The 25,526-nt window shown below is 35.9% G+C and overlaps 2 protein-coding genes across 6 annotated transcripts; both read left to right on the top strand.

Annotated features, from left to right (window-relative positions):
* The first annotated feature begins 7,635 nt into the window (after positions 1-7,635).
* LOC125857009 (MDIS1-interacting receptor like kinase 2-like) lies at positions 7,636-10,874 on the top strand. 2 transcript variants are annotated; one of them, XM_049536674.1, is made up of 2 exons: positions 7,636-9,686; positions 9,770-9,993. In XM_049536674.1, the coding sequence occupies exons 1-2, from the start codon at positions 7,670-7,672 to the stop codon at positions 9,844-9,846; spliced, it is 2,094 nt and encodes a 697-aa protein (XP_049392631.1). In that variant the 5' UTR covers positions 7,636-7,669; the 3' UTR covers positions 9,847-9,993. The 2 variants fall into 2 exon arrangements, with proteins under 2 accessions (XP_049392631.1, XP_049392630.1); XM_049536673.1 differs by adding an exon at positions 10,389-10,874 and having other exon boundaries at positions 7,647-10,007.
* A 3,978-nt stretch (positions 10,875-14,852) lies between these two features.
* LOC125854474 (uncharacterized) lies at positions 14,853-25,521 on the top strand. 4 transcript variants are annotated; one of them, XM_049534026.1, is made up of 6 exons: positions 14,853-15,293; positions 15,646-15,760; positions 15,908-16,528; positions 17,038-17,221; positions 23,343-23,416; positions 25,067-25,521. In XM_049534026.1, exons 1-5 carry the CDS (start codon positions 15,217-15,219, stop codon positions 23,381-23,383), a joined length of 1,038 nt encoding a protein of 345 aa, XP_049389983.1. In that variant the 5' UTR covers positions 14,853-15,216; the 3' UTR covers positions 23,384-23,416; positions 25,067-25,521. The 4 variants fall into 4 exon arrangements, with proteins under 4 accessions (XP_049389983.1, XP_049389984.1, XP_049389986.1 ...); XM_049534027.1 differs by having other exon boundaries at positions 14,983-15,293; positions 23,355-23,416; XM_049534029.1 differs by lacking the exons at positions 23,343-23,416; positions 25,067-25,521 and adding an exon at positions 17,980-17,999 and having other exon boundaries at positions 14,984-15,293.
* The last annotated feature ends 5 nt before the right edge of the window (positions 25,522-25,526 follow it).

The raw sequence follows: 25,526 nt of genomic DNA, 5'->3' as shown, positions 1-25,526 counted from the left end.
GATTCCAACGAATGAAGCAGCAGTACAACGCTAACATCACGGCGTAACAGCTACGGCAACGCGTGAATGACGCCAAGACGACCCCTACGCGCCTCATTTTTCCTCACGCAAATGCACGGAAGAAACTCCAGAAATGATGCTCACAATAGCACACGGAAATCATCACGGCGAGTTCACGCTCTCACGTCTCTTTCTACTTTTTCTGTCCGGTTTAGCTTTTGGCCGCATCTCCCTGCGCTCGTACAACTCCAGCAGAAAGTAGCCACGTCTTCCGTCCTTGTAGCGCGAGATGATGCCGCGTAGCTCCTCAAGGATACAGAATGAATCAAGATCGTTCACCTTGATTCCAATCGTTGAAATATCCTGTTGTTGGGGATGAAATTCAAAATTGGCTTTTGTTCTTATCCGATTATATCCTTGTCTTTTTCCCCCCATTCCAAACCCTAGATTTTTCCTTTAAATGCCCCCTCTTCTCACTTGGTTAGGGGTGGGAAGAAGGTTGGAAATAATATGCGTTGGAAGGGCAAAAGAAAACAGAGTAATAAAGGTCGTAAGGAAAAAGGATACTACAGTGACTTGGAGTTTGAGTTTTTGGTTTTCTTTCTCGTTCTCTGCTCACTGAAGCTCATCGAAATCAGTTCAAGGTGGTGGAATCGCTCTCAAGCTCGTCCGTTCCAGTTCCTGCTCCAAAGAAGGTACATCATTTACCATTTTAATCTAGTTTGTTTAGTTTCCTATCTTGTAGTTGTATTTATGTGTGTTGAGTTAATATTACTATTTTTTTTCATTGTTTTGTTTCTATCTCGATATTGAGTGCTATGTGTTTGCTATAATTCTATTTGAGTAGTCCAGTATCTCGAATGATTTCTTTAGTTGTCAACTAGCTTATTTTAGTCTTAATTTGATTATGCGTATGACTCAAATATTAGTATAAATCTACTCGTTGGACTCGTTTTAAATCTTATATTATATGATATGTGCTTGATTGTTCTTGGGGTTAACATATAGACTAGTGTAGAGTGTCATGTTCATAGTTAAATTAGTATGATAATGAGATTTGATGCAAGTGTGTTTGAGCTTTATTTGTTTCTATGTCTCTTCTAAAAAATCTAAACTTTTAAGAAAGGGGCATTCTTTTCCTTACATGATAAATCTGTTTAGTTAAGTCCATGTTTTAATATGGATCTATCTTTTTATTTAGTCATTTATTGCAAAAAATAGAGTTTATGTATGCAACTTTACTCTAGTTATGTCTCGAAAATGTTGTTGAAAGTCTCGCCTAAGTTCATATTTATTCACTGATTTGTTTCTTTGCTCAAGTTGGTTTAAAACCTTGTTCATATCTAACTTTGATGTTTTGCCTGCTTACTGTTTTCTTTTCAAAACTTTTCAGTTAGCTAATTGTTGGTATATTAAATACCCATTAAGTTGTAAAGAGTTTGAATTCTTGCTTTTCATTAAAATTAGGAATAGCATTTATGAATTTTCTTTCTTCTTTATCATAGTATTACTATTTGCCATGTTAATTTAATTATTGTATATGTGATTTGTGTTGGTCATAAATTTAAATAGCTATTGGTTTGATTATAGGTTTATCTCTTTTAATTAAATTAGCTTATGTGTTGAATGAGTGATTAAGCCTTGTCTTTGTTTTTATTATCGTGACTATGTAGAATAATCATTCACTTTGTTTTGGTGCCATATGGGTGATGATGAACATGTCACTGACACATTTTATTTGATCTCCATAGAGTTTTTTTTTCCTGTTATCTTGATATTGTTTTGAACAAGTTACTAACCTATTTATCTTTTGCTATATGTGACAATAATCCGAGTCCATTTTGGACCCCACCCCCACATATCTGAGTTGATTTCCTATCGAGTCAGCCAACCATTGAAAATCGTCGTACATGTCCCGGAGCTTGAAAGAATATACAGCAGATCGAAAAATGTGAAAAGATTGTCTTGTTATTTTACTTATTATTGTCTTGTTAGAATTTAGGACAGGTGGCAAGAATCGGGCCTTTTGGCCCAAAATGAAATTAGGCCCAAGTGCTAGCCTAGGCAGACAGAAAATCAGGCTTGGTCCCGAATCTCTCTCTCTCCTTATTATATATTTCGTGTTAATTTTATTGTTAGTACATGCTTATTTGCTAATTAATTTTAAGGTTCTTAACTCATAATTCCCCAAAAAACACCCATTTTGAGTTAGTTAATTTATAGTACTTTATCTTAAAATAACTAAGTATACTTGTCTTTCCAAATTAATTTCTAAAATAAATTAGAAGATTTTCTCTACATGGACATTTTAGATAATATATTTCCTTTTCCTCTTTAAATGATTTTAAGTTATAAAATTCGTTCATTCGGTAACTAGTCAAGCATGCTTATTGTTAGCCAAATATTTTAATTGTCGGATAATTGCAAGTTAGCTGACATTTCGGGTGCTTTCAAATCCTTCCCAAAATGCTAAAAGAACCTTGAACCCCTTTTTAATATTTTCAATCGATTTACTGTTTTTATCTTTTGAAAATTAGTTTTCTTGATATTTCTCTAAAAATTAAGTGGCGACTTTAAAAATCAGTCGTTTTATATTTTTTAAATAAAACATCTAGTATGAGGGGCAGTCGAATGAATTTGAGAAACACACGAACGTGAGTAAATCTCAATGACTTAGGTCTATTGCACGATTAAGAGTATGAAAGAAGGGAAACTTATCTTAAATGTCTGTAGTCCCTCATTTATAGAAGTGGGGCCCTCATAACCATAAACAAAATCCTACTTGACACGACTTCATAGACAAAGGACCCTTGAACTTTGTGCTCTGATATAAAGTTTGTCACGATCCGAGTCTACACCCTGGATGTGATCGGCACTCGAGAACCATTGATGGTCCCCAAGCGAACTCTCATCCTGGCTGACTTCAAGTGGAAGACTAACTCAAGCATACAAAGCTTAAAAACTGAATAAATATTCATGAAACTTAAATAGAAAACTTTAACTCAAAAGAAAACTCTGAATAAAATAAATTATTCAACTCGCCATAAAATAGGCAACTTACGTCTTTAAAACATTTAATAAAATTAATGATACAAACTTCTCAACTATATTGACTATTTATGAAGCCTCTAACTGTTAAAGTTGGAAGTTGGGACAAGACTCACGTTATCTTGATTAAACTGAAAAGTAAATAAAATCCTCCGAAAATAAGGAGGCTCACCATAGCTAACTCGAACTCCCGGATGTATCAACAAAGCTCCTGTTGATGATTCTGAATACCTGTGTGTGCATCATGAAAAGAAGCAGGCCAAATGGCTCAGTACGTGGAATGTACGAGCATTTAAGATGAATTCTAAAGCATAAACATATGCTTGAACTCTGATAAAAATGAAACATATTACCTCTTCTCAACTAAAAGAAACATAGTTCAATGATAAGATATTCAAGTCAGAGGTATACTCAAGGATACTCAAAACTACTCAAACTTGTTCAACTCAGAAGTACTCAAGAATAAAACACCCAACTTAGTAATAATGTTCTCAACTCAATGAAGCTCAACAATAAGGTACTCGACACAATGAAGCATAGATCAACTCAAGATATTCAACTCAAGATACTCAACTCAAAATACTCAACTCATGATACGCAAGGATAAAGCAATAGTAAAAGATGCAATATATATAGAAAGCTGTAAAACTCTAGTTAGCAAATCAATGTATTGAAAAATGCAATAATACTCAGTATATATATAAAAATACAAGATAACTTTGTTGAAGTTTTCTAACCGACAACCACCACTATGAGCCTAAGTGATGATACAACGCTGCCAAAACTGTCCTATATTTTGTCGTCAGATAGAACGTCTTAACTAAGTGGATCTACTAGCCTATGCAAAAAAGAACTTAAGGAATCATCTAAAAAGTATGATCATTTACTACCCCTGATGGCTACATGGTTTATGGAGAATTGAGTTATCTTGAACTCGCATCCCCATATCGGTGCTCATTACTACTCCCAAAATATATTTAGCTCATATGTTTGTAAAAAACAAAACTCTTTCTTTGATTTGAGATAATTACTCCAAACTTATCTTAAAACTCTCTTGGAAATTGGTGTTTCCCTTTATTGTTCAAATGTGAAAACATTTCAAACTCTTGGGAATACTTAGTTCCTGTATAATCTTTGAAGAAATGAACTCAACTCTTTACTCTTTGCCTAACTCAAAACTTAAGTCTTAAAACAAAGTTAAAACATTTGTAAAAGACTTCTTAAAATATGGTTCATGCCGAATTATGGACGTGAACGACTCAATGCAAGGTTTTCAATAACCATAAATAGAACTCAATACTTAGAACTCAAGAACTTCAAGAATGCTCAACTCAGAGGGTTCATGTAGAATTATGGGTATGAACGACTTGACGCGAAGAGCTACATAACATTATGGAACTCATGTATACCACTATTCTCATTATCATACCTACTTTCTCAAAACCTAACTCAAATCGATTATGGATCTCAAAGGATTCACAATTGAACTCAAAAACTTTTTTGAACTCTACTCTTAACTCTCTATTGAATGTGAATTATGAATTCAAGAGTTATAATTTATGATATGAAAGATCTCGTGATGACAAAGTAGACTCATGAATACATTCTCATCATTCTCATACTCATTTGCTCTAGTGTTGAAACAATTCATTAGAAATTGTAAAAGACTCCTCAAAATAACTCAAACGGACTTTCTCAAAAAATGTTCAAAAGAACTCTCAAACTTGACTCTCAACTCTACCTTGAAATTGATTTATGAATTCAAGGTTGTAATTTGTGATAGGAAAGATCTCGTGATGTTTATGAGTGTTTTTAGATAGCTAAACATTAAAAACAATCAAGAAATCACTGTCTGGAAGCAAGTCCGCACGCCGAGATACATTTAAATATTTGATCGCGAAATAAACTTTGAGGCAAAACGGTGACGCGGAGAAAAATTGTGTGAAATAAGGAGGCAAGTTCGCGACGCAGAGCTAAGTGCCAGATTCGCTCGACTTTTTCCCTTCTTCGTTTTCTAACCCCAAATCGCCTAAATTCGATTCTTATGCTTAACTTTTCTTTAGATTCAATACCCAACACATGTACACAAGAATCTAACTCATATACAACTCTAAAATTTACATGATTCCATCAGGAACTCAACAATCTCATCTAAACTCAAGAACTAAAGAAAATTTTCAGAATATCATACTTTCATCTTTCTAGAACAAATTTCACGCTGAAATTGACATGATTGGCGTGTGGGTGAACAAACCTAACACTATGGAAGCTTACATACCTGAAAGAACCATCTTCTTAAAGGAAAATCTTGGAAGATTAACCCTAGCCTTAGCGTTTCTTGAATTCCTTGAGCGTAGAATTTTTGGAGTGGATGAGAGGGTTTGATTTGTGAAAACTGATTTTCTGTATGTTTAGGGCAATTTAGATGACCTCTCAAAGGTTTTTAGCACCAAAATACCTTTTAATAAATAAATAAAATGATATGGGAGTCGAAATGATTTTTCACCAGGCAGTGACGTCCGCATTGGCTCCGTAACACGGATCCTTCGCGGAGCTTCTGCCAGGTTTGGGCGTCGTTAGTAAATATGTCATAACTTTTTATTCGGTGCTCGGAATTTAGCAAACTCGGTGGCTTTGGAAAGAGGACTCAAAGATCTTTCATCAGCTATCTTGTAGCTCACCTAACTCATCTTGTACTAGGATTTATAGGCATTTTAAGTTGACCCTAAACTTTAAGAAAACTTAGGATTGGCTTGAATGAACTCTCTTTAGTTCTTCTTGAAACTCAAGGTGCTACTTCTAGTGACCTTAACACTTAGGAAAAATTTAAATTCCTTAGTAAAAACTTACTCACTATGAAGAACGGTTCGAGTCTTAGCTCAAAAAATTTCTAGGGTGTTACAATAATTGCGCTCCATAGCAAACATAAATATGTATATTTCGCTATACATAAACAAAAGAAAGCAGTTGTATAATTTCACTATACATATATAAAATAAAGTAGTTGTATAATCTGTTTTGGTATACATGTACAAAAGATCAATTGTATAATATGTGTTAGTATAAAGCAAGAAAAAGAGAAAGACAAAAGAAAACTGGCAGGGGAAGATCGTAATCATAAGTGTATAGGAAGAAAATATATGCATTTGTATTTGTATATACAATTTTCTCTCGCTTTATACAAACACAAACGCATGTATACATTTGTGTTTGTATAAAGTGAGAGAGGCGAGTGAGCGAGCGAGATCTGAGAGAGTGGCGAGCGAGATCTAGGAGAGAAGATAGAGGGGAACGAAAATATATGTATATATACATTTTTCTCTCGCTTTATACAAACACAAAAATATTTTATACATTTGCGTTTTTGTATAAAGTGAGAGAGGTGAGTGAGCGAGATTTGGGAGAGTGGCGAGCGAGATCTGGGAGAGGGGAGAGAGGGGAACGAAAATATATGTATATATATAATTATTTCTCGCTTTATACAAACACAACCGCATTTTATACATTTATGTTTGTATAAAAGCGAGAGAGGCAAGGGAGAGAACGAGAGTGGCGAGCGAGATTTACCAAGAGAGGCGAAATAGCAACAGTTTGCTATGAGGTACAATTAAATCAAACTATTTATAGCATTTAATTTGAATAAATAGTTTGTTATTATATACAATTTTCCCTTCATCTATTGGGCTAAAAAATACCTTTCAGTTCATTTTTTTGGCTCACTTTAAAGCTTACAACTAAGATCTCTTTTATTATAATTATATTATTTATTATGTAACATCGATAAGATTTAGGATGGGGCCAAGGAGATTCATTCGACAAAAAATTATACTAGTACTATTTATATGTAGTTAAAATTATTTTTAGATGTAGATGTTAAACCCTCATGTGTTTACTTTTTTATATTTTGAAACTCCTTAGTGAAAATTTTGAGTTCATCACTAGCTACACAATCACAAGATTGGAAAAAAAATCTCTTTATTTTTCATCACGCCCTGCCTAATTAAGCTAAGACACTTAAATCGGGACGACAGAATTCACTCAACTTAAAGGTTGAGGCCAAGCTCAGGATCAACTAGGGACAGACAGAGTCAATTGCTTCATAGTGAAACCAGACAAGGACTGCATTAGGATTAAGGCGCACTAGTAAAAACGCTTGCTTTTTTGAAGAACAGGCCGCAGAAGCCAGAGAATTTTCCGGCAGATCTGCATTGTAAATGGGTCTCTGGCTTTTTCTTCTTGGACCATCTGAGCGAAAATTGCAACAACGTGGCCCGTGAAATTGATAAAATGTGTTGACAGGCGTGTCCATTAACGGAATGACTTTTGAATAATTCTAGAAAAAATCTCCCAATATCTCCACAGCTTTAACCTTGGCCACAATTTAAACGTTGACATTCACTTCCATGGATAATATTCTTCAAATCTAAAAGTTGGTGCAGCCTTTTGAGGTGTCTGCTACATTCTGTGGTACAGTTGTTGTGATTTGACGGGACTTTGTTATTGATTTTATATGTAGAGGAAAAATGACAAGTTGACTCCAAATTAAAGTCTTCCAATAATTCACTACATAGCTATAAGTTCAACAGTATCCAAAACAAGCAACTGAAATGTTTTAGTAGCCATGATGATGTTTCATAGAATATTGCTCTTTTTTTTATTTAGAGTTTCTTTTGCTTTCACTGAGGAAGCAATAGGTCTCCTCAAATGGAAAGCAACTATCGAAGACCAGAATACTTCCCTATTTGTTTCTTGGACAATAAGTTCTGGTGATGTCAAGAATTCTTCCAGCCATGGAGAAGCAAATCCTGATGCATGCAGGGGCTGGTATGGAGTTAAATGTTTTAATGGTCGGGTAAATATGTTGAATATTAGAAATGCTGGTGTCGTTGGTACACTCCGTGATTTTCCATTTTCATCTCTCTCTTATCTTGAATATGTTGATCTTAGCATCAACCAGCTCTCTGGCATCATCCCCGCTGCAATAGGAAAGCTCACTAATCTTGTCTATCTTGACTTGGGGTCTAATCAGTTTTCAGGCACAATCCCGCCACAAATCGGCTCACTAACAAAGCTTGAGACCCTCCGCGTCATTAACAATCATTTAAATGGTTCCATTCCAGGAGAGTTGGGGAATTTGCAAAATCTCACTAGACTTGCTTTATACGATAATCAACTTACTGGTTCTATTCCTGCTTCATTTGGCAATTTGAGAAACTTGCATATTCTGAATATACGTGCCAACAAACTTTCTGGTTCCATCCCTAAAGAGCTTGCATATTTGGATAACTTGGTAGTGATGATAATGAGTAAAAATGAGTTTTCAGGTCATTTGCCAGAGAAGCTTTGCCAAGGTGGTAAACTTGAGAATTTTACAGTGAACAGTAATAAACTTTCTGGGCCAATACCAAGAAGCTTCAGCAAGTGCACGAGTTTTAAAAGGGTTCGCTTTGATAACAACAGCTTCACTGGGAATTTATCTGAAGCTTTTGGTATCTACACGGAGCTTCAGTTCATCGATTTGAGCGACAATGATTTCCATGGTGAACTCAGCAGCAACTGGGGGAAATGTAAGAATTTAACTAATTTGCAGGTGGCTAGAAATAACATTAGTGGTAGCATACCACCAGAGATTGGAAACATCAAAGGGCTTCAAGGACTTGATCTTTCATCCAATCATTTGGTTGGGCAGATACCTATGAAGTTTGGAAAATTGACCTCTCTTGTTAAACTTTTTTTGCAAAACAACCACATTTCTGGAAATATACCTAGGGAACTTGGGTCACTAACAAAATTACTGTCCCTTGATCTATCAAACAATAGATTGAACGGGTCGATCCCAACATTTATAGGAGATTACATGAACATGTTTCTCTTGAACCTAAGCAACAACAAGTTTAGCCAAAAAATTCCAAAGGAGATAGGGAGGATTGTTCATCTTACTGCACTTGATTTGAGTCATAATCTTCTTGATGGAGAAATACCCCCTCAGTTAGCCAGTTTGCTGGACTTGGCAAACTTGAATCTTTCCCACAATAGCCTCTCTGGCCGCATTCCTGAAGAATTTGAAAGTTTGACTGGTCTGCAGGATGTTGTATTGTCATACAATGAGTTGGAAGGTCCAATACCAAATAATAAAGCCTTTACAAATGCCTCATTGGAAGGTAATAAAGGTCTTTGTGGCAATTTAACAGGATTTGTGCAATGCAAAATGCCCTCTTCTATGATGAAGAAGAAATCAATGGCAAAGGGACGTAAACTCATTCTCATCACTGTACTTCATGTATTGGGAGCACTGGTACTATGTGCTTTCGTTAGCATTCTCCTTATGCGTGTTAAAAGAAAGAAAGTACTTAGAGACGTTGATAGAGGAGATGATGGTTTGCTTTCGATATCAATGTTAGAAGGAAAGGAATTGTATAGGGATATCATAAACGCCACAGAGGAGTTTGATGCAACATTTTGCATCGGGAAAGGAGGGCATGGAAGCGTTTACAAGGTAAATCTTCCATCATTAGGGAATATAGCTATAAAGAGACTTCATTCTTCATTTGAGAATTCATATCACAATAGCTTCATGAATGAAGTAAGGGCATTGATAGGGATTAAGCACCGGAACATTGTGAACCTCTACGGCTATTGTTCGAATGCACAACACTCGTTCTTGGTTTACGAGTATGCAGAGAGGGGGAGTTTGTCTAGTATATTGAGCAACGAAGTTGAGTCCAGAAAATTGGATTGGCTGAAGAGGGTGAATATTATCAAAGGAGTTGCTTTTGCTTTATCTTACATGCACCATGATTGCTCCCCGCCGATTGTCCATAGAGACATATCAAGCAGTAATGTCTTGCTTGATTCCAAGTATGAAGCTCGTGTCTCTGATTTTGGCATTGCTAAGATTCTCAAACCAGACTCATCCAATTTCACTGCGTTGGCAGGAACATATGGCTATGTTGCACCAGGTTAGGTCTAACTTTACATTTTCTCTTTTTTTTCAAACTTTATGAACTATAGCCAAAGACTCCATTCTGTTTTTATTTCATTTATACATTTGAATTGTTACCTTCTTTAGTTCAATTTGTTTGTCTTACTTACATTTTTAGTATGTTTAAAAAAAGTTGTCTCTTTCCTAATGCAACTCTTGAGTTTCAACATTTCATATAGCATGTTTAAGCCAGAGAGATTAAAGAACATTTGGTTACAAATTTACAATACATATCTTTAGTTTAAAATCACAAGATTTAAAAGTCTTCTTTTACTTCTTAAATTTTTTGGCAAGTCAAACTAAGACATACAAATTGAACTTAGGGAGTAATACTTTTTCTTAAATTGTGTTGCTTCAGAGCTTGCATATACAATGAAGGTTACACAAATGTGTGATGTCTATAGTTTTGGAGTATTAGCATTGGAGATAATCAAAGGCAAGCATCTTGGGGAATACATTACTGTGCTAGCAAATTCATCGACTAGAGATAACGTACTGCAGGTTAGCGATTTGCTAGATGAACGCCTTCCATATCCTGAAGAGAGAGTAAAATAGGTTTTGTTTTTTATCATCAAGCTAGCAAGCTCTTGTTTGCTTGAAACTCCAAAATCAAGGCCAACAATGTACTTCATCTCTCATAGGTTATCATCAATAGACACACATCCACCTATTTATGGAAGGCGATATGAATAACCTTTGACAGCAAGTGGTTGTGAAGTTCCACAAAATGTTATTACTGGGACTAGTATTGTTGTTTTAAATCTTAGTGTGCTTAACTGGTTTATTGTACTAGAGTGTATGCAGTGTAATGTTGAAGGTAATTATCTAATTTCCATAGTATTTTGCCATGAATTATTCATCTCCGTTATTTCTTTCTCTATACTAATTTGGACTATTTTTCTATTGGAAATAGTCTTTCTATCTAGCTCGGAATAGGATCTTGAAGTGAGTGACGTTGAGCAGAATGATGTTGATATCTTCTATCTTGATATCTGCACTTTTTCAAATTGTAACAAAAGTATGAACTTTGTTTAAAATTATTGGTATAATATACCACAAATTTAATAAATTACAGTTTCAAATAAAATAACAAAAATGAATAGAAAAATATATTCATACCAAGGGGCGGATATCTCTCTCTTTTTAAGGAGATTCAAGTTCACTGCAATGTAATCTACACTGATCCAACAGTATCACTCTTGACTTGTTCCCGCCATGATATAACAACCCAACAACGTCGTACAATTCAAGTAGCTCCGGATTAGTTGAAGAGTCCAAAACTCTACAAAAATAATGTTTTCCTTCAACATATAATTACTTTCTTTTATTATAGTGAATTAGTTGAAGACTTAGAATAATTTTCTTTGTCTCAACTCTCTCTTTCATTACAGTAATCTCAGTATAAACACGTATAGTACAATTCTCATTTTTTTCACTCTATATTTTCTTGTATATTTCTTGTTATTCTCAGCATCACTATTTATAGGTGAATAATTCTTTCTTGCAATAAATATGAAGATAATGAGATAGTTAATAGGGTAAATAAATGGTTGAAACAACTAATAACCGCATTCTAACACAATTGATGAAAGTAATAAAGCAAAAATGTAATGCAATTGAAGTATCGAAAGTTTTGATTTCAATAAGGTAATTTTGTATTTACTATTTTCTCCGTTTCAATTTGCTTGTCTTATTTTTGTTTGTTTCTCATTCGGTGTCCGATACCCACATTAGAGCCCGACTATTTTGGATTTGCATCGAGTAGGACCCCATTCGGGGGGAAATGCTCACTACAAAGGATTCTTTCATGTCAGGGCTTGAACTCGAGACCTTTCATTAAAGGAGGAGCAGTTGTATCCACTACACTACATCATTTGGTGGTAGTTTGTTTTGTTTTGACTTAAAACCAAGTGTAAAAAAAAAAGGAAACTTTGGAATCTCATAGTTTTAAATTAAAGATATGTGAAATATACCATTTTTTCCCCTCTATGTACCAAAATGTCTTGTTTTGATTTAACACAAAGTTTAAGAAAGTAAAAAATAATAATTTAAATCTGTGATATTAAATTATTAGATATGTAAAATATGTCAAAATATCTAATGATCTTAAAATATATTAGGTGGAAAGTTAACATTAGAAAAATATAAAAATATTTAGAAATAGATTTTTAAAAAAATTGGAGCAAATAAATTGTAAGGGAGTAGTGTTAATGTATGCACACTGTACTGTCAAGTCAACCAAAGTTGACAAGAGGTGGTTGGTTGAATAAAGCCACGTTAGACAATGTTGCAGATAAGATTTTAGAAAAATAAAATTCTAAGTGCCGAATTGACGCATTCACATAAAATGGAGGACCCCATAAATCTTTTAACCAAAGTTATTGCTAATGCCTAATCTTGTTTGCTATAGATGTCCTCACTCCTCCACTCTCTTAATTTTGTTTCAAATAGTCAGTATTTGTATTGGAATTCAATTAATTTGAAATTATACATTATACTTACTTTCTTCGTTTTTATTTATATGTCATTATTTTAGATTTTACGTTCCTTAATAAACTAGATAAGTTTATCATTGCACCCTTATAAGTGATCTCTTGAAATCAAGTTTTCAATAAATGAACATAAATTAAATTATTGGGACAAGGGACAAATATATCCCCAAATTATCGTAAATGATATGCAGATACCCTCCATCATACTTTTGGGACATTGATGCTCATGCCGTCCAAAAACTAGGCATATATGCTCTAGTTTTTGGACGTCAGGGGCACCACTGTCCAAAAGTATGATAGATGGTATGTGCATACCATTTACGATAGTTCAAAGGTATATTTGTTTTTTTCCCCTAATTTCCTTGGTTAATTGATTTTTTTGAAATGACAAGTACTCTATAACAATAATTATACATTATTGACTTGTCACACCCCTTAAGAAACAATAAATAATAGGGGTAATGTTATTGTTTTATTCTTTGACTTTATTAAATTTAAGACTTTGATAAATGTGTTAGATGATAAATAATACTCCCTCCGTCCCATTTTATATGTCACCTTTTTACTTTGCACTTGCATTAAGAAATGATGTAACTTTACCCTTCTACCCTTATTTAATATTTTCTTAAGTCAACTTTATTAATAAATGACAAGATTAATTAACTATTCTATCAAGGGTATAATAGGCAAAATATGGTAATTTATGCATAAATTTTATAAAATAACAAGTATTGTGGTCCAACTATTTATAGAAATGGATGGCATATAAACTGGGACGGAGGGAGTATTTAATAGCAATGGTAAAATAGACACAAAAGGTAAATTATCTCTTGATTTCTCAACTGAACCAGTATTGTTGGACAACTATTTTTAGTATAGTGGACAACTATTGTTGGACGGGAGAGTATTAAAGAACATCTATTTTTAGTAAGAACGACATATAAATTGAAAAATAGAGAGAGTATAAATTTAGGGAGTGCGCTCCCAATAGAATTCATTCTATTATTAGAAACTTGAATTCGAGATTTTTAATTAAGAATAAATGGTAACCATCCATGCTGTTATTGACTCCTTTATTTCACAATGTGAAAGAAGTGTCATCAGAACTCAAAAGGCTTTTGTGTGATACACTAAAAGAAAAAAGAAGGTATGGTTTTAGGATGACAGAATGACCTCAATTTGACAAGGTTGCACGCATCTTTCCTTTGATCCTTATAATATTTGATTAACATATTTAATTTATTATTTAATAAAAATATATTTTAAGAATTTTATTATATTTAAGATTGTATATCTCAAATAAGAAAAATCAAAACTACTGTATTTTTTTATTTTGGATTGGGACAGCAAGAAATGCCAAAGTTGTTTAACCAAAGAGGACTAACTAATTTAGTTGGCACTATAACTCTATTAGTAACTCTCTTGTCTCGATTGAATATGTGCCAAAATAGGACATGTGACATAATGAGTTTATGATAGTTCAGGAAGATTATTCGAGTATTCAATAATTTAGATATAAAATTTACAAAATAATCATAATTTAGGAGAATTTTAACTTTTTTCACTAAAAGAAAATTCTCTATGTATTGCCCACTTGGATCACTTCGAAGGAGAACGTGATGTTCATATCTTATTTTTCAAAGGTGTATTTTAATAGTATATTTAGGCACAAGACTTAAACATGCCTTTTTAGTTGGGTTCAATTGATATTTATGTTCTCCAATTTTGAGTGTGCATAATTAGACACTTTAAATTTTATAAAATTGAACATGTAGACACATGCGTACTATATGATATTATAATACATGCAAGTCGTGCCACATAGAACATAGATTGTCACACAGAATACGTATGTCCAATCATTTAATTTTATATAAACTTAAGTATCTAATTATGCATATCCCAAATTATAAAGACCACAAATGCTAACTAAGCTCAAAATAAAAAGCATATAAATTCATGATTGTTCAGAAACTTTGTGAATATTTAATATAATAATTAAGATATGGAACTCCTAAATAATTTTGGAGATTTTCCAGTTGTATCTTTGTTGTCCTAATGGATTTCATAGTCAGCTGATTTTCACCTAGTAGCAACCAGCCAACCACAGCCACAAGGTGCCAGTACAACATTCTTAAATACCCATTCCGTTTTTATTTTAGATCTTACGTCTCTTAAGGAAATTATTAAATTTATTATTGTATTTTTAATTAGTATACTTTTGAATAAACTATTCAATAAATTATCATAAATTAATTTATTTTTAATAAAAACGACATATAAATAAATAGATCCGTCGGCTATCGACAGAGCAAGTCAAACCAACTCGGACCTCATTGTCATTGATTCGCACAATTGTTTTCTCCATACGGCGCCGTGTCTCTTCTCTCTCTCTCCTGGAAACTCTCCCAAGCCTTCTTTACGGGCGTGCCCCATAAAACAGCTTTAAATAATCCTTTGTTTTGACAATTACTTTTTACCTATATCTTCTCACCAACAGTTTTTCTTTGTCCGTTTTGTTGGTGAAGTACCTGCAAAAAATTAAACGAGAGAGGATTTATTGAATCTGGGTTTGATCTCAAATCGAAAATACACTTGGATTCGTTCATTTTTAGATGGTTTTTTGACCTGGGAAGAGTTATTTTTGCTCATTTTTTGGTGATAAATAGAAGGAGAAAGTAAAACTTGGAAGATATGGCGTCGCATTTTGATAGGTGGGAGAAAGATCCGTTCTTTTCAGCTGCAGAAGAGGTTCAAGAATCTGCCGACAGGTAACCTGTTGTTTGCTTTTTAATTACAATTTTTTTCTTATTTGTTTGGTGGGTTTGGATTGATTTTGCTAGAATTGTCATTTAAGTTGGATTTTTTTAGTTTTATCTGTCATTTTTTGACGATTAGTGATGTAGTCGATGAGGTGGGTTGAGAACCATGATGTCTCTGGTTCAAATCCCAGCAGAGAGGAAAAAACACTAGGTGATTTCTTCCTGTCTGTTCTAACCTTGGTGGACAGAGTTATCTGATATCTATTTATAAAAAAGAAGAAGAAAGATTGAGGCTTTATTTGTTTTGGTATGTGGGGGGTTTTGCTTTCTTTATTGACATACTTTTGTTTTCATTTTCAAGAATGGAATCAACTTATAGGACGTGGATTCATGCGTTGAAGGATACTTCTGGTAGTTGGAATTGTGATGCGCTTCGCAGGGACCTTAGAACTACCCTTGGCACTGCTAAATGGCAGGTAGGAAATTTAATCCATAACCCCCTAAAAGAAATAAAGCCAAGAAATGATTATATTGTGCATCTATCTTGTGTATGGGATGTTATTGGTGTATGTGCATAAAAGGGTTAGAGCTGAGTTAATATGTTGGATGGCGTTGTAATGCAGCTGGAGGAATTTGACCGGGCAGTTAGATCGAGCTACAATAGTAAATCTGCTGATGATGCAAGAGATAGACACCATGAATTTTTTATTGCAATCGACAGTCAGATTAAGAAAGTTGAGAATTCTCTTAATGAATCAGCTGTTTCACAAGGCAAACCACCACTTCCATGGGTGCGTTTGGATGAGGGAGAAGTCGATGAACTTGCTGCATTTCTCTCTGGCCCATCCACCTCTTCTGCAGGGATAACCCATGCAAAAGTACATGGAGTGGAGCTGCAAATTCCCAAGTGGGAAGAGGCTGTAAATCAATCACTTCCCGAGTGTTCTGAGAATCCTCTTCATTCAGAGGATGGTGTTCGAGGTGAGGCCATAGACGAGAAGTTTTTGGGCCACCGGAGAACAGCAAGTGCTAGTGCTGACATTGGTGCATGGCAGATTGCACTTGGCAATGATATTTCCATCAAAGAACCTGCACCCCCTCCTCGCAGAATACCCAGTTACCAGGGATTGTTGAATGCCGTGGAATCTGTTAAGGAGTTAAAATGGCCCAAGAATGGTTACAGGAAGTTGAAGTTCAATCAAGAAGCTGGCAATACATTGCCGCGCACTCAGCCACCAACAAGGGTGATGCACTGTTCTTATAGTATCCAAATTTGTTCTACAGTACTCTCTTTGGACCATTTATTTGATTACAATGTCAAAATTCTCATTTTTGAGTCATTGATATCAATTATTTCAAAATTTGAAAAAGAGAACCCAAACGAGTAAAACAACAAATTAACCCTGTCCGTTATTATGAGAATATATACTCAAAATATATTCCATAAAAGATCAGGAATTAAAATTATAAAGTTTTAATTTAAAGAACCAAACTATGTAAAATATAGTTTTGCGCTTTTGATAGATTGTAATACATTTGAAGGGGAACTACACTTTTGGTAGTAGTATACATGTGGATATATAGAATAAGGTTACGAGTTATAAAAGTAAAATAAAAAATCAGTTGGACTTGTAAAAACTAAATAAAATCAGTTGGCACAAGTGTAGTATTTATGAAAGCTCCAGAAATAGTTGTATATTTTTCATATCAGTAAATGATGTTTATGTGATGAGATCTAGTACTTCTATTGCAGAACATAAACACATGCTATGAGAGGAATAAGAGTTGCCTTGATGGTTGTGATGATTGTTATGATAAGCAACTGTATGGTTGGTATGGTGCAGTTCAGCGCCAGCTGCAAAGATCTCAGTATTACATGCATTATCGTCGACCTGTTCGAATAGTTTTCTCAGTGTTTCTTCTCATTTTCCTGATTGGTGAGTTTGCTAACGACTCTTGTTTTATCTATCTAACCTTTTGTTGACTCTTTTACCCATAAACAGATTTTGAAAGTACTAAGAAAAAGAAATCCTTTATAGTGGATTCTCTGCTGCTGAGGTTTTTCTTCATTTCTTCTGGATTGGGAAAATCATCAATTGATATTGAGTTTTCTGTGCCATTGATGCTATTCTAACCATTTTTTTTTATTTCAGCTTGCTTGCACTGATGATTCTTTTGATTTACCTATCCTTCTATTTTCTAGTAGAGACTCGAGAGAAGTTATTTATACATGACAAGTAGAACTATCTCAGACCCCGAGCTGCCCTTTTTTTTTCATGTAGAACTATTTACTATAAAAAGGTTTCAATTGGGATCTCTCTGTGTCTGAAGTGCTACCAGCTTGTAGTGTGTGGGGGAGGATTGGATGTATGCTATATGCAGCTTCCCCTTGTATTTCTCCAAAGAATCGAACCCATGACCTTTAGTTTACCAAAGGAGCAACTCTATCCTTAAGTGAAGCCCTCTTGACTTGTCTCTCACCTAAAAGGGAAAAACTTCTCAAAGAGTATAATTTCTTCTTTTTTCTAAATAAAGTAAAATTTCCTTCAAACGAGTATAATGACATTCTCTTTTCAACAAGATTTGCAGAATCAAGAAGTGTACGTATAGTCTATTTTAGAGTTGGTAAGTAGAGTTTTTCCCCTTGGTGAGAAGTTTCATAAGTTCCACTCCTTTTTTTTTTCTTTCATCGCAGTATGACTAATGATCATCAGAATGAACTTGATATACATCTGGTTTCCGTACAATGCTTAGAGAATGAGGCAACTAGAGTAACATTCGGAGGTTCTTGAGAGAAAGTTGTAGGTTTAAAGTGTAATAACCTTCTGGGTCATTTCTATGTTTTGCCTTCCGTGCGTCGTTTAGAGCGTTCCTGTTGCAACCCCAAGTCATTTATGACTTGCTGGGATTGACAGTTTGGTCACATGGCCGTTCGTTTGGTAGTTATGTGATTTTTTAGTTTTTGGAGCTTATGAACACCTTGAACAATAATTTTCAATCAAAAGTTCAAGAATACGACATCTGAATCCAATTCTAACGATTCCATCAGCTTCGAAAAGGTCATTTAAGGCTAGTTGCATAGTCGGCATGACTCTCGAGGTTTTCAGTGTGAGTCAGTGTGATTAGGCGTTTTAACTTTAAAATTTAAGCCTAAGTTTGACTTTAGCCAACATTCTGAGTAAATGTGCTTGGATGTGAATTCTGTCAGTGCGGTTAGCTCCGGAATATCGAGTTTGGTCTAGATTGGCACTTCGTTCGCGTTTCGAGGCTTCCGAGCTAATGGAGCCCCTTGTGGATTTTGACTTAAAATGACGGTTGGGTGTGGACCCACTTTTTGTCAAGATGACCTCGTATGGATATTTAGATTGTGCCATTGAGTCCGGTATGGTTGCATATCTCGTTTGCGTGCACGGGGATTCGAAAAAGTTCGAAACACCTCGTCGGAGTTTTTAAGTTTCCAAAAAGAAAAAAAAATTAAATCTAGTGCATATATAGCAGAAATATCAGCTAATTTTGGAAACTTCAAAACCCCATATCTCTCTCATTTCTTGGTCAAATGAGGTGATTTTCTTTTTGATGGTGGCTTCGCTATAGAGTTATCGGAAGTTGTCGGGTGTGCGTCGTTCGAGGTAAAATCACAATAAATCAGACTGCTGTAGCTCTTTTCGAGTTCTTGTTTTTGGCTATATTGATTTGGTTATATCTGTAATGACCCTCCAGGTCATTTTTAAATTAAAGCATTCTTTCCCTCGTATAGAGCATTCCTGTAGCGACCCCAAGTCATTTATGACTTGCTGGCACTGACTGTTCGATCGCCTGGTCGTTCGTTTGGGTTTTAGGCCCGTTTCCCTGTTTTGGAGATTTTTATAACTTGAAAAGTTGACTTTGGTCAACCTTCTTGGAAGTCGTGCTCAGATGAAAATTCTGACAGCTAGGTTATCTTCGAAATATCGATTTTGGTCTAGAACGACCCTTTGTTCACTTCCCGAGGCTTTAGATGGCAGTTGTGGAATCTGGCTCAAAATGATACTGGGTGTGGGACCCACTTTTCATCGAAGCAATCTCCAAATGGAAATTTCGCCTTCACCGTTGAGTCCGAAATATCATTTCCAATCAGATTCCATATATGGTTTGTATTTTTTCGACTCCGAACGAGTCCGAAACATCGAAATTTAAGTTTGAAGGGTTGTAGAATTTTGACGCGGCGGTGACGTGGCAGAGCCACGCGACGCCACGTGGCGGCGGATGGAAATCTGGAAATTTCCAGATTTTAGGACGATTTTCGTCCATTTTTTTCCCTCAACTTCAACATAAGATTTCTCCTTCATTTTGAGTCCAAATTAGGTGCTTCAAAATTCAACAACAATTCAATCCGGAAATCACCCTAGCAGTGGCTAAATTCGATTCCTTACCTCAAACGAAGCCTCCCCTCGCGTTTCTGAGATCACCGCTAGATTCCGCACAAAATTCTCTTGAAGTTAGCCTTTTGAAGCACCTAATTTGGACTCAAAATGAAGGAGATATCTTATGTTGAAGTTGATGGACGAAAATCGTCCTAAAATCTGGAAATTTCCAGATTTCCATCCACCGCCATGTGGCGTCGCGTGGCTCTACCACGTCACCGCCGCGTCAAAATTCTACAACCCTTCAAACTTAAATTTCGATGTTTCGGAGTCGGAAAAATACAAACCATATATGGAATCTGATTGGAAACGATATTTCGGACTCAACGGTGAAGGCGGAATTTCCATTTGGAGATTGATTCGATGAAAAGTGGGTCCCACACCCAGTATCATTTTGAGCCAGATTCCACAACTGCCATCTAAAGCCTCGAGAAGTGAACAAAGGGTCGTTCTAGCCAAAATCGATATTTCGAAGCTAACCTAGCTGTCAGAATTTTCATCTGAGCACGACTTCCAAGAAGGTTGACCAAAGTCAACTTTTCAAGTTATAAAAATCTCCAAAACGGGCCTAAAACCCAAACGAACGATCAGGCGACCGAACAGTCAGTGCCAGCAAGTCATAAATGACTTGGGGTCGCTACAGGAATGCTCTATACAAGGGAAAGAATGCTTTAATTTAAAAATGACCTGGAGGGTCATTACAATATCTTGCTCATTTTAACTCGGTTTTAGGTGATTCGAAGTCCCACGTTTCGGGAATTATTGAAGCTACATCGTGGAGTGAATAAAGGAGTGCTTGGCATCCTTTGATTTTGGTCAGTTCCGAGTTTTACCTCCTACATGTTTTTTTTCAAAATCAATTATAGTGTGATTTATTTGCATGTTGGGTTTTCGCTGCGTTTCGAGCCCTGAATTGTGTTCCATTTTGGAACAAAAGTTTGGGGTACTGTTTTGGGTCTTTTGGCGAAGTCTGATAGTCTGAGCCTTAGAGTAGGCGCTATCGCTGCTTATTGCACTTCTGTATCTTCTCCCTTGAATTCTGTGATTTCGATGCGTTCTCGGAGGTTCGGTGCATCACTAGAGGCGTAGGATTGAGATAGTATACGCTTGAAGCCTTTTTCTGTGATATCTGGGAGTGGATGACGTTCCACGGTGGCAATTGCTAGATTGGATCCTATTGGAGATACCATCACCCCTAAGGTTGTTCTTTCTAGTTGAGCTGGGAGCGTACCGTTGGCTGGGTGGACTCAGTGATTTCGGCGATCGCCCCCAAGCCTTCTTTCTAGCCGAACTGGAAGCTGGCTGCATGGTAGGACGACTCGCAATATCTACCTCACCCACATGTCCCTCTTTCTAGCTGGGCTGAGAGTGGACTGTTTGGTTAGGTGCCCCCCGGGGTCACTCTTTCTAGCTGGGCTGGGAGTGCACTGCTCTGTACCCCGAACTTGTGTTCCAAAATGGAATGGAACACAATTCGGGGCTTGAAACGCAACGAAAACCCAACATGCAAATATCACACTATAATCAATTTTGAAAAAAAAAATGCAGCAGGTAAAACTCGAAATTTACCAAAATCAAAGGATGCCCAACACTTCTTGAACAATACACACCCGACAACTTTTGATCACTCTCGTAGCATCAAAACGAAGCTTCTACACTTTGAATCACCTCATTTGGCCAAGAAATGAGAGAGATGTGGGGTTTTAAAGTTTCCAAAATGAGCTGATAGTTCTGCTATAAATGCACCAAATTTCAGCATTTTATTTGGAAACTTAAAAACTCCGATGGGGTGTTATGAACTCGTTCGGAACCCCGTGCACACAAACGGGATATGCAACCATATCGAATTTGATATACCGGACTCAATTGCGCAGTCTAAATTTCCATACGAGGTCATCTAGTGGGTCCCACAGCCAACTGTCATTTTAAGTCAAAATCCACAAAAGGCTCAGTATTATCTCGGGACACGAACGAAGGGTCCATCTAGACCAAACACGACATTCGGAGCTAACCGCGTTGACAGAATTCGCATTTGAGCGCGTTTACTCAGAATGTTGACTTAAGTCAAACTTAAACTTTAAAGTTAAAATGCCTAATCACATCAACTCACACCGAAAATCTCGGGAGTCATGCCGACCATTCTACTAGCCTACAATGACTCTTCCAGAGCTGATGGAATTGTCAAAATTGGATTTAGATGTCATATTCTTGAACTTTTGATCGAAAATGATCGTTCAAGGTTATAAGCTCCAAACACTAGAAAATCACATAACTACCAAATGAACTATTAGTCCCAGCAAGTTATAAATGACTTGGGGGTCTCTGCAGAAATGCTCTAAACAATGCACAGAAGGCAAAACACAAAAATGACCAGGAGGGTCATTACATAAAGGAAGATAGACAAGTGGCGTTCTGGATGGACAAATGATGTGGTCAGGTCCCATTAAGCCAAAGGTTTCCTGACCTCTACGACCTATGTCAAATGCAACAAGCAACTGTAGCTAAATTATGGAATGATCAGGGGTGGAATTTAAATGATTGGGAGATGTGCAGAATGACTGAGTTTTTGGTTACCCTAGCACAATTTAGTAACCTGTCTGAGGAAGAGGACTGTGGAATGTGGGGAGCAAAGGGTGTTTCACAGTAAATTCAGCATATGAAGATCTCCACACAGTTGGCTTTGAGGAAGTAGAATGGCCTTGGAAGATGATATGGAAAACCAAGATACCCTATAAAGTAAATTGTTTTACTTGGTTGTTAGCTAAGGAGACAGTTTTGACACATGAGAACCTGAACAAAAGAGGAGTTCACCTGTGTTCCAGGTGCTTTTTGTGTGAAGAGCAAGGAGAGACAGTCAACCATCTCTTCTTACACTGCAAGTGGACAACCCAGCTGTGGCAAATGTTCACCAATATGAGAGAGATTAAATGGGTGAAACCAGGAAGGATCAAAGAGGTTTTGAAGTGCTGGAATAGAGATGGAAATGCAGGAAGAAAGGAGGAGAGATGGAAGATGGTCCCATCATGTATATGGTGGACAGTATGGCTAGAGAGGAACCAGAGATGTCATGAAGGAAAGCAGAGCAACATACATAGACTTAAGCTTAACTGTTTAGCTCTGTATTATTTTTGGTGTAAACAAGTAGTCTTAGATAGCTCAGAAGTAATCAGCACAACTATAGACTGGCTGTAACTTGGTAGGTATAGGATCCTATGTAACTACAACACTTTTGGAGGGGAACTACACTTTTGAGGTAGTATACCTGTGGATAAATATAGACTAACTGTTACTTTTATAAAAAAATAAATAAAGGAAGATAGATAAAAAATTGGACATAGATAATCTTTTGTAGAAATTTGGCACTTGCACCAAGAAAGAGGGCTAGGTAATTACCTTTTAGTTCCCTGTAATTTTATTGGATTGCAACTTCTGTTAAACTAAGCTTTTTTTTTTTTTTTTTTTTTTTGTTTTCTGCTACAAATCTCGAATACATATTCTGCAATTGAGAGGTATACCGAACAAATAACCTTTTTCTTCTCATGTCCACTCCTTCCAATCAAAAGAAAGAAAACAAAGCAAAGAGTACCTGCTCTGTAGATGCACATTCGTTATTTCTTTCATTTTTTTTCTTGGGAATTGATTTCTTCCTGTATAGCCATCTCTCCAGCAAGAATGATTGGAGACTTCAACAAATGATTCAGGTTCATGGAAAGATTGAGCTGAGATGAGGTAAGCTCAAACTTTTGCAAACCAGACCCGGTCTCTCTTGGAATCCGGAATATGCCAATAACTAACTAATTGAACTAATCCATATGTTTCTCTCTCCTATCGATCGGTACTAGACTAATAGTTGAAGTAATGGATGGAAAATTTTTGTGGCTAGGAATGCTTCGGAGATTTTATGGGAAATCGAAAATGTTGAAGTATTGACTTATAAATAGGAAGATGAGGAGATAAGGGGTGGATGATATTCAGCAAGATTTATATTCATTCACAGATGAATTCAACTTTGAAAAGGAAAAGGACTGTTTCAAATGAAAGAACCCGTATCAAGTCCCAAGTCCTTGTGTCTGCTGAATGCTTCCTTTTTTCTTGAGTCTGTTGTTGGAAGGGCTACTAGCGCAGAAGACTCCTTTGGCAGAGACAATGGTACCATCTGAGGAAGAATAGGATTTTATTCCCTGGCAAATGGAAGAAGTTTCATTTCCCAGTCATAGACACCTATACAATCATTGACTTCACGATTTGACTGCCATATCTTTGATGACATCCCAAATATCAGTAGTCTATGGTTGTCTGTTAGTAGATGCCACTAAATCTACCAATACTTATATAGCTTGTATTGCCAATCTTCCAAAAATCTGCTCATTTTGAAAAGTGTTTTTTGTTAGAATTGCTTTTAGAAACAGTACTTTTGGAGAGTAGTAGTTTGCATTTGGCTTATCATTTAAAAGCACTTTTGCCAATATTAGATAAGTAATTTGTGCTTGGTTAAGGTTCCAAAGGTGCTTGGGGAGAAAAACTGCTTTTTTTGCTTCTTAAAAACAACTTTTGCTACTACTCAGAAGCACTTATTTTATTCTTAAAAGTTTGGCCAAACACCTCGACTCTCTATAATACGCATTTTTAAAAAAACACTTGACTTTCCAAAAGCTTGGCCAAACATGCTATTAGTTTGATTCTGCTTCGGGCGTTCTCCTTCCCCCAATAGGATCACAGAGCATCATTAAAATATTGATGCTAAGTACAGTGGAGCACATGTGATGGTTAAACGAAATAAACCTAGCTCTTTACCCGGTACTTGTGCTGGTGGGAGGTAGCAGGAACTGGTGGAATAGTCGAGGTCGTACACCACTGTTATTAAAAAAGAAAAGAAATGGAAGTGTCTCCTTATGGTGTTGTTGAAGCAACTTACATATTTCAAATTGTAGGATGTTTGGGGTATTGCCATTTCTTCTTTGACAGTATATCAGTATAACCCAACATATCTTAACGTCTTTTGGTGCAGTCTTCGGATGAAATCATAAAAAGTTAACAGCATAAATGACAATTTATGGAACCCTAATTTGCTTGTAAGATCAGCTATAGATCCATCGATGGACCCCCTTGTTAACAAGAATGCAGTAACTATGTTAGTTTATTTCCTACTTGCAAGTATCATTGGCTTTAAGGTAAGATTGTACTGTCATAAAGTAGATAGATCTGAAAACCTGTTGTGCCAGTGTGCATCCATTTTAGTATTACGTTGAGCTGCATACATATATATTTTACAATATTTGGCCTTGTATAGTGTATATTTGTATTGGTGATGCATCGTTAGACATAAAACTAGTTTCATTTGTTAGTTGGTGCCTGAATTATTATTTTCCCCTGCTGCAGTTCTAGTGGCAGTCCGTACAATCTGAAAGATGAACCTTTATCCCTATAATTGACGAACTTGCAATGTTGAGACGGTCAGAGGAGAAGGGGCCTCAGTTTTGGTATTACCTTATAGAGGAAAGGTGTAATTACATGTAATTTTGTTCTGGTGATGCAAAGCTGGTGCTATTATCTCAACATACTTTGTAGTAAATACCTTATCACCATTAGTGGAGACCAAATTATGTTGTATTATGATATTCCGTCCCTCGGAAACAACCTCTCTACCTCTAAGGTAAGGGTAAGGTGTGCGTTCACTCTACCTTCGCCAAACCCCATTATGTGGGATTACACTAGATATGTTGTTGTATACAGAAATGAAAGAGATGATTAGGTCTATTTGACTTGCTAAATCATGTATATTATTGTATTACTGTACTTAATTCACTTTTGGGTTTAAAGTTCTCTTAGTATTCTATTT

This window comes from Solanum stenotomum, chromosome 2, assembly GCF_019186545.1.
Source record: "Solanum stenotomum isolate F172 chromosome 2, ASM1918654v1, whole genome shotgun sequence".
Taxonomy (NCBI): Eukaryota; Viridiplantae; Streptophyta; class Magnoliopsida; order Solanales; family Solanaceae; genus Solanum; species Solanum stenotomum.
This window is presented reverse-complemented; position numbering and strand designations above follow the sequence as displayed.

What these genes read in the sequence shown, in the direction of transcription:
- LOC125854474 (XM_049534026.1), top strand. Translation starts at nt 15,217, where the DNA reads ATGGCGTCGCATTTTGATAGGTGGGAGAAAGATCCGTTCTTTTCAGCT. An exon ending in GTTCAAGAATCTGCCGACAG is followed by an intron (nt 15,294 to 15,645) that starts GTAACCTGTTGT and finishes TTCATTTTCAAG; the next exon opens with AATGGAATCAACTTATAGGA. An exon ending in TTGGCACTGCTAAATGGCAG is followed by an intron (nt 15,761 to 15,907) that starts GTAGGAAATTTA and finishes GTTGTAATGCAG; the next exon opens with CTGGAGGAATTTGACCGGGC.
- LOC125857009 (XM_049536673.1), top strand. Translation starts at nt 7,670, where the DNA reads ATGATGATGTTTCATAGAATATTGCTCTTTTTTTTATTTAGAGTTTCT. An exon ending in ATATGGCTATGTTGCACCAG is followed by an intron (nt 10,008 to 10,388) that starts GTTAGGTCTAAC and finishes GTGTTGCTTCAG; the next exon opens with AGCTTGCATATACAATGAAG.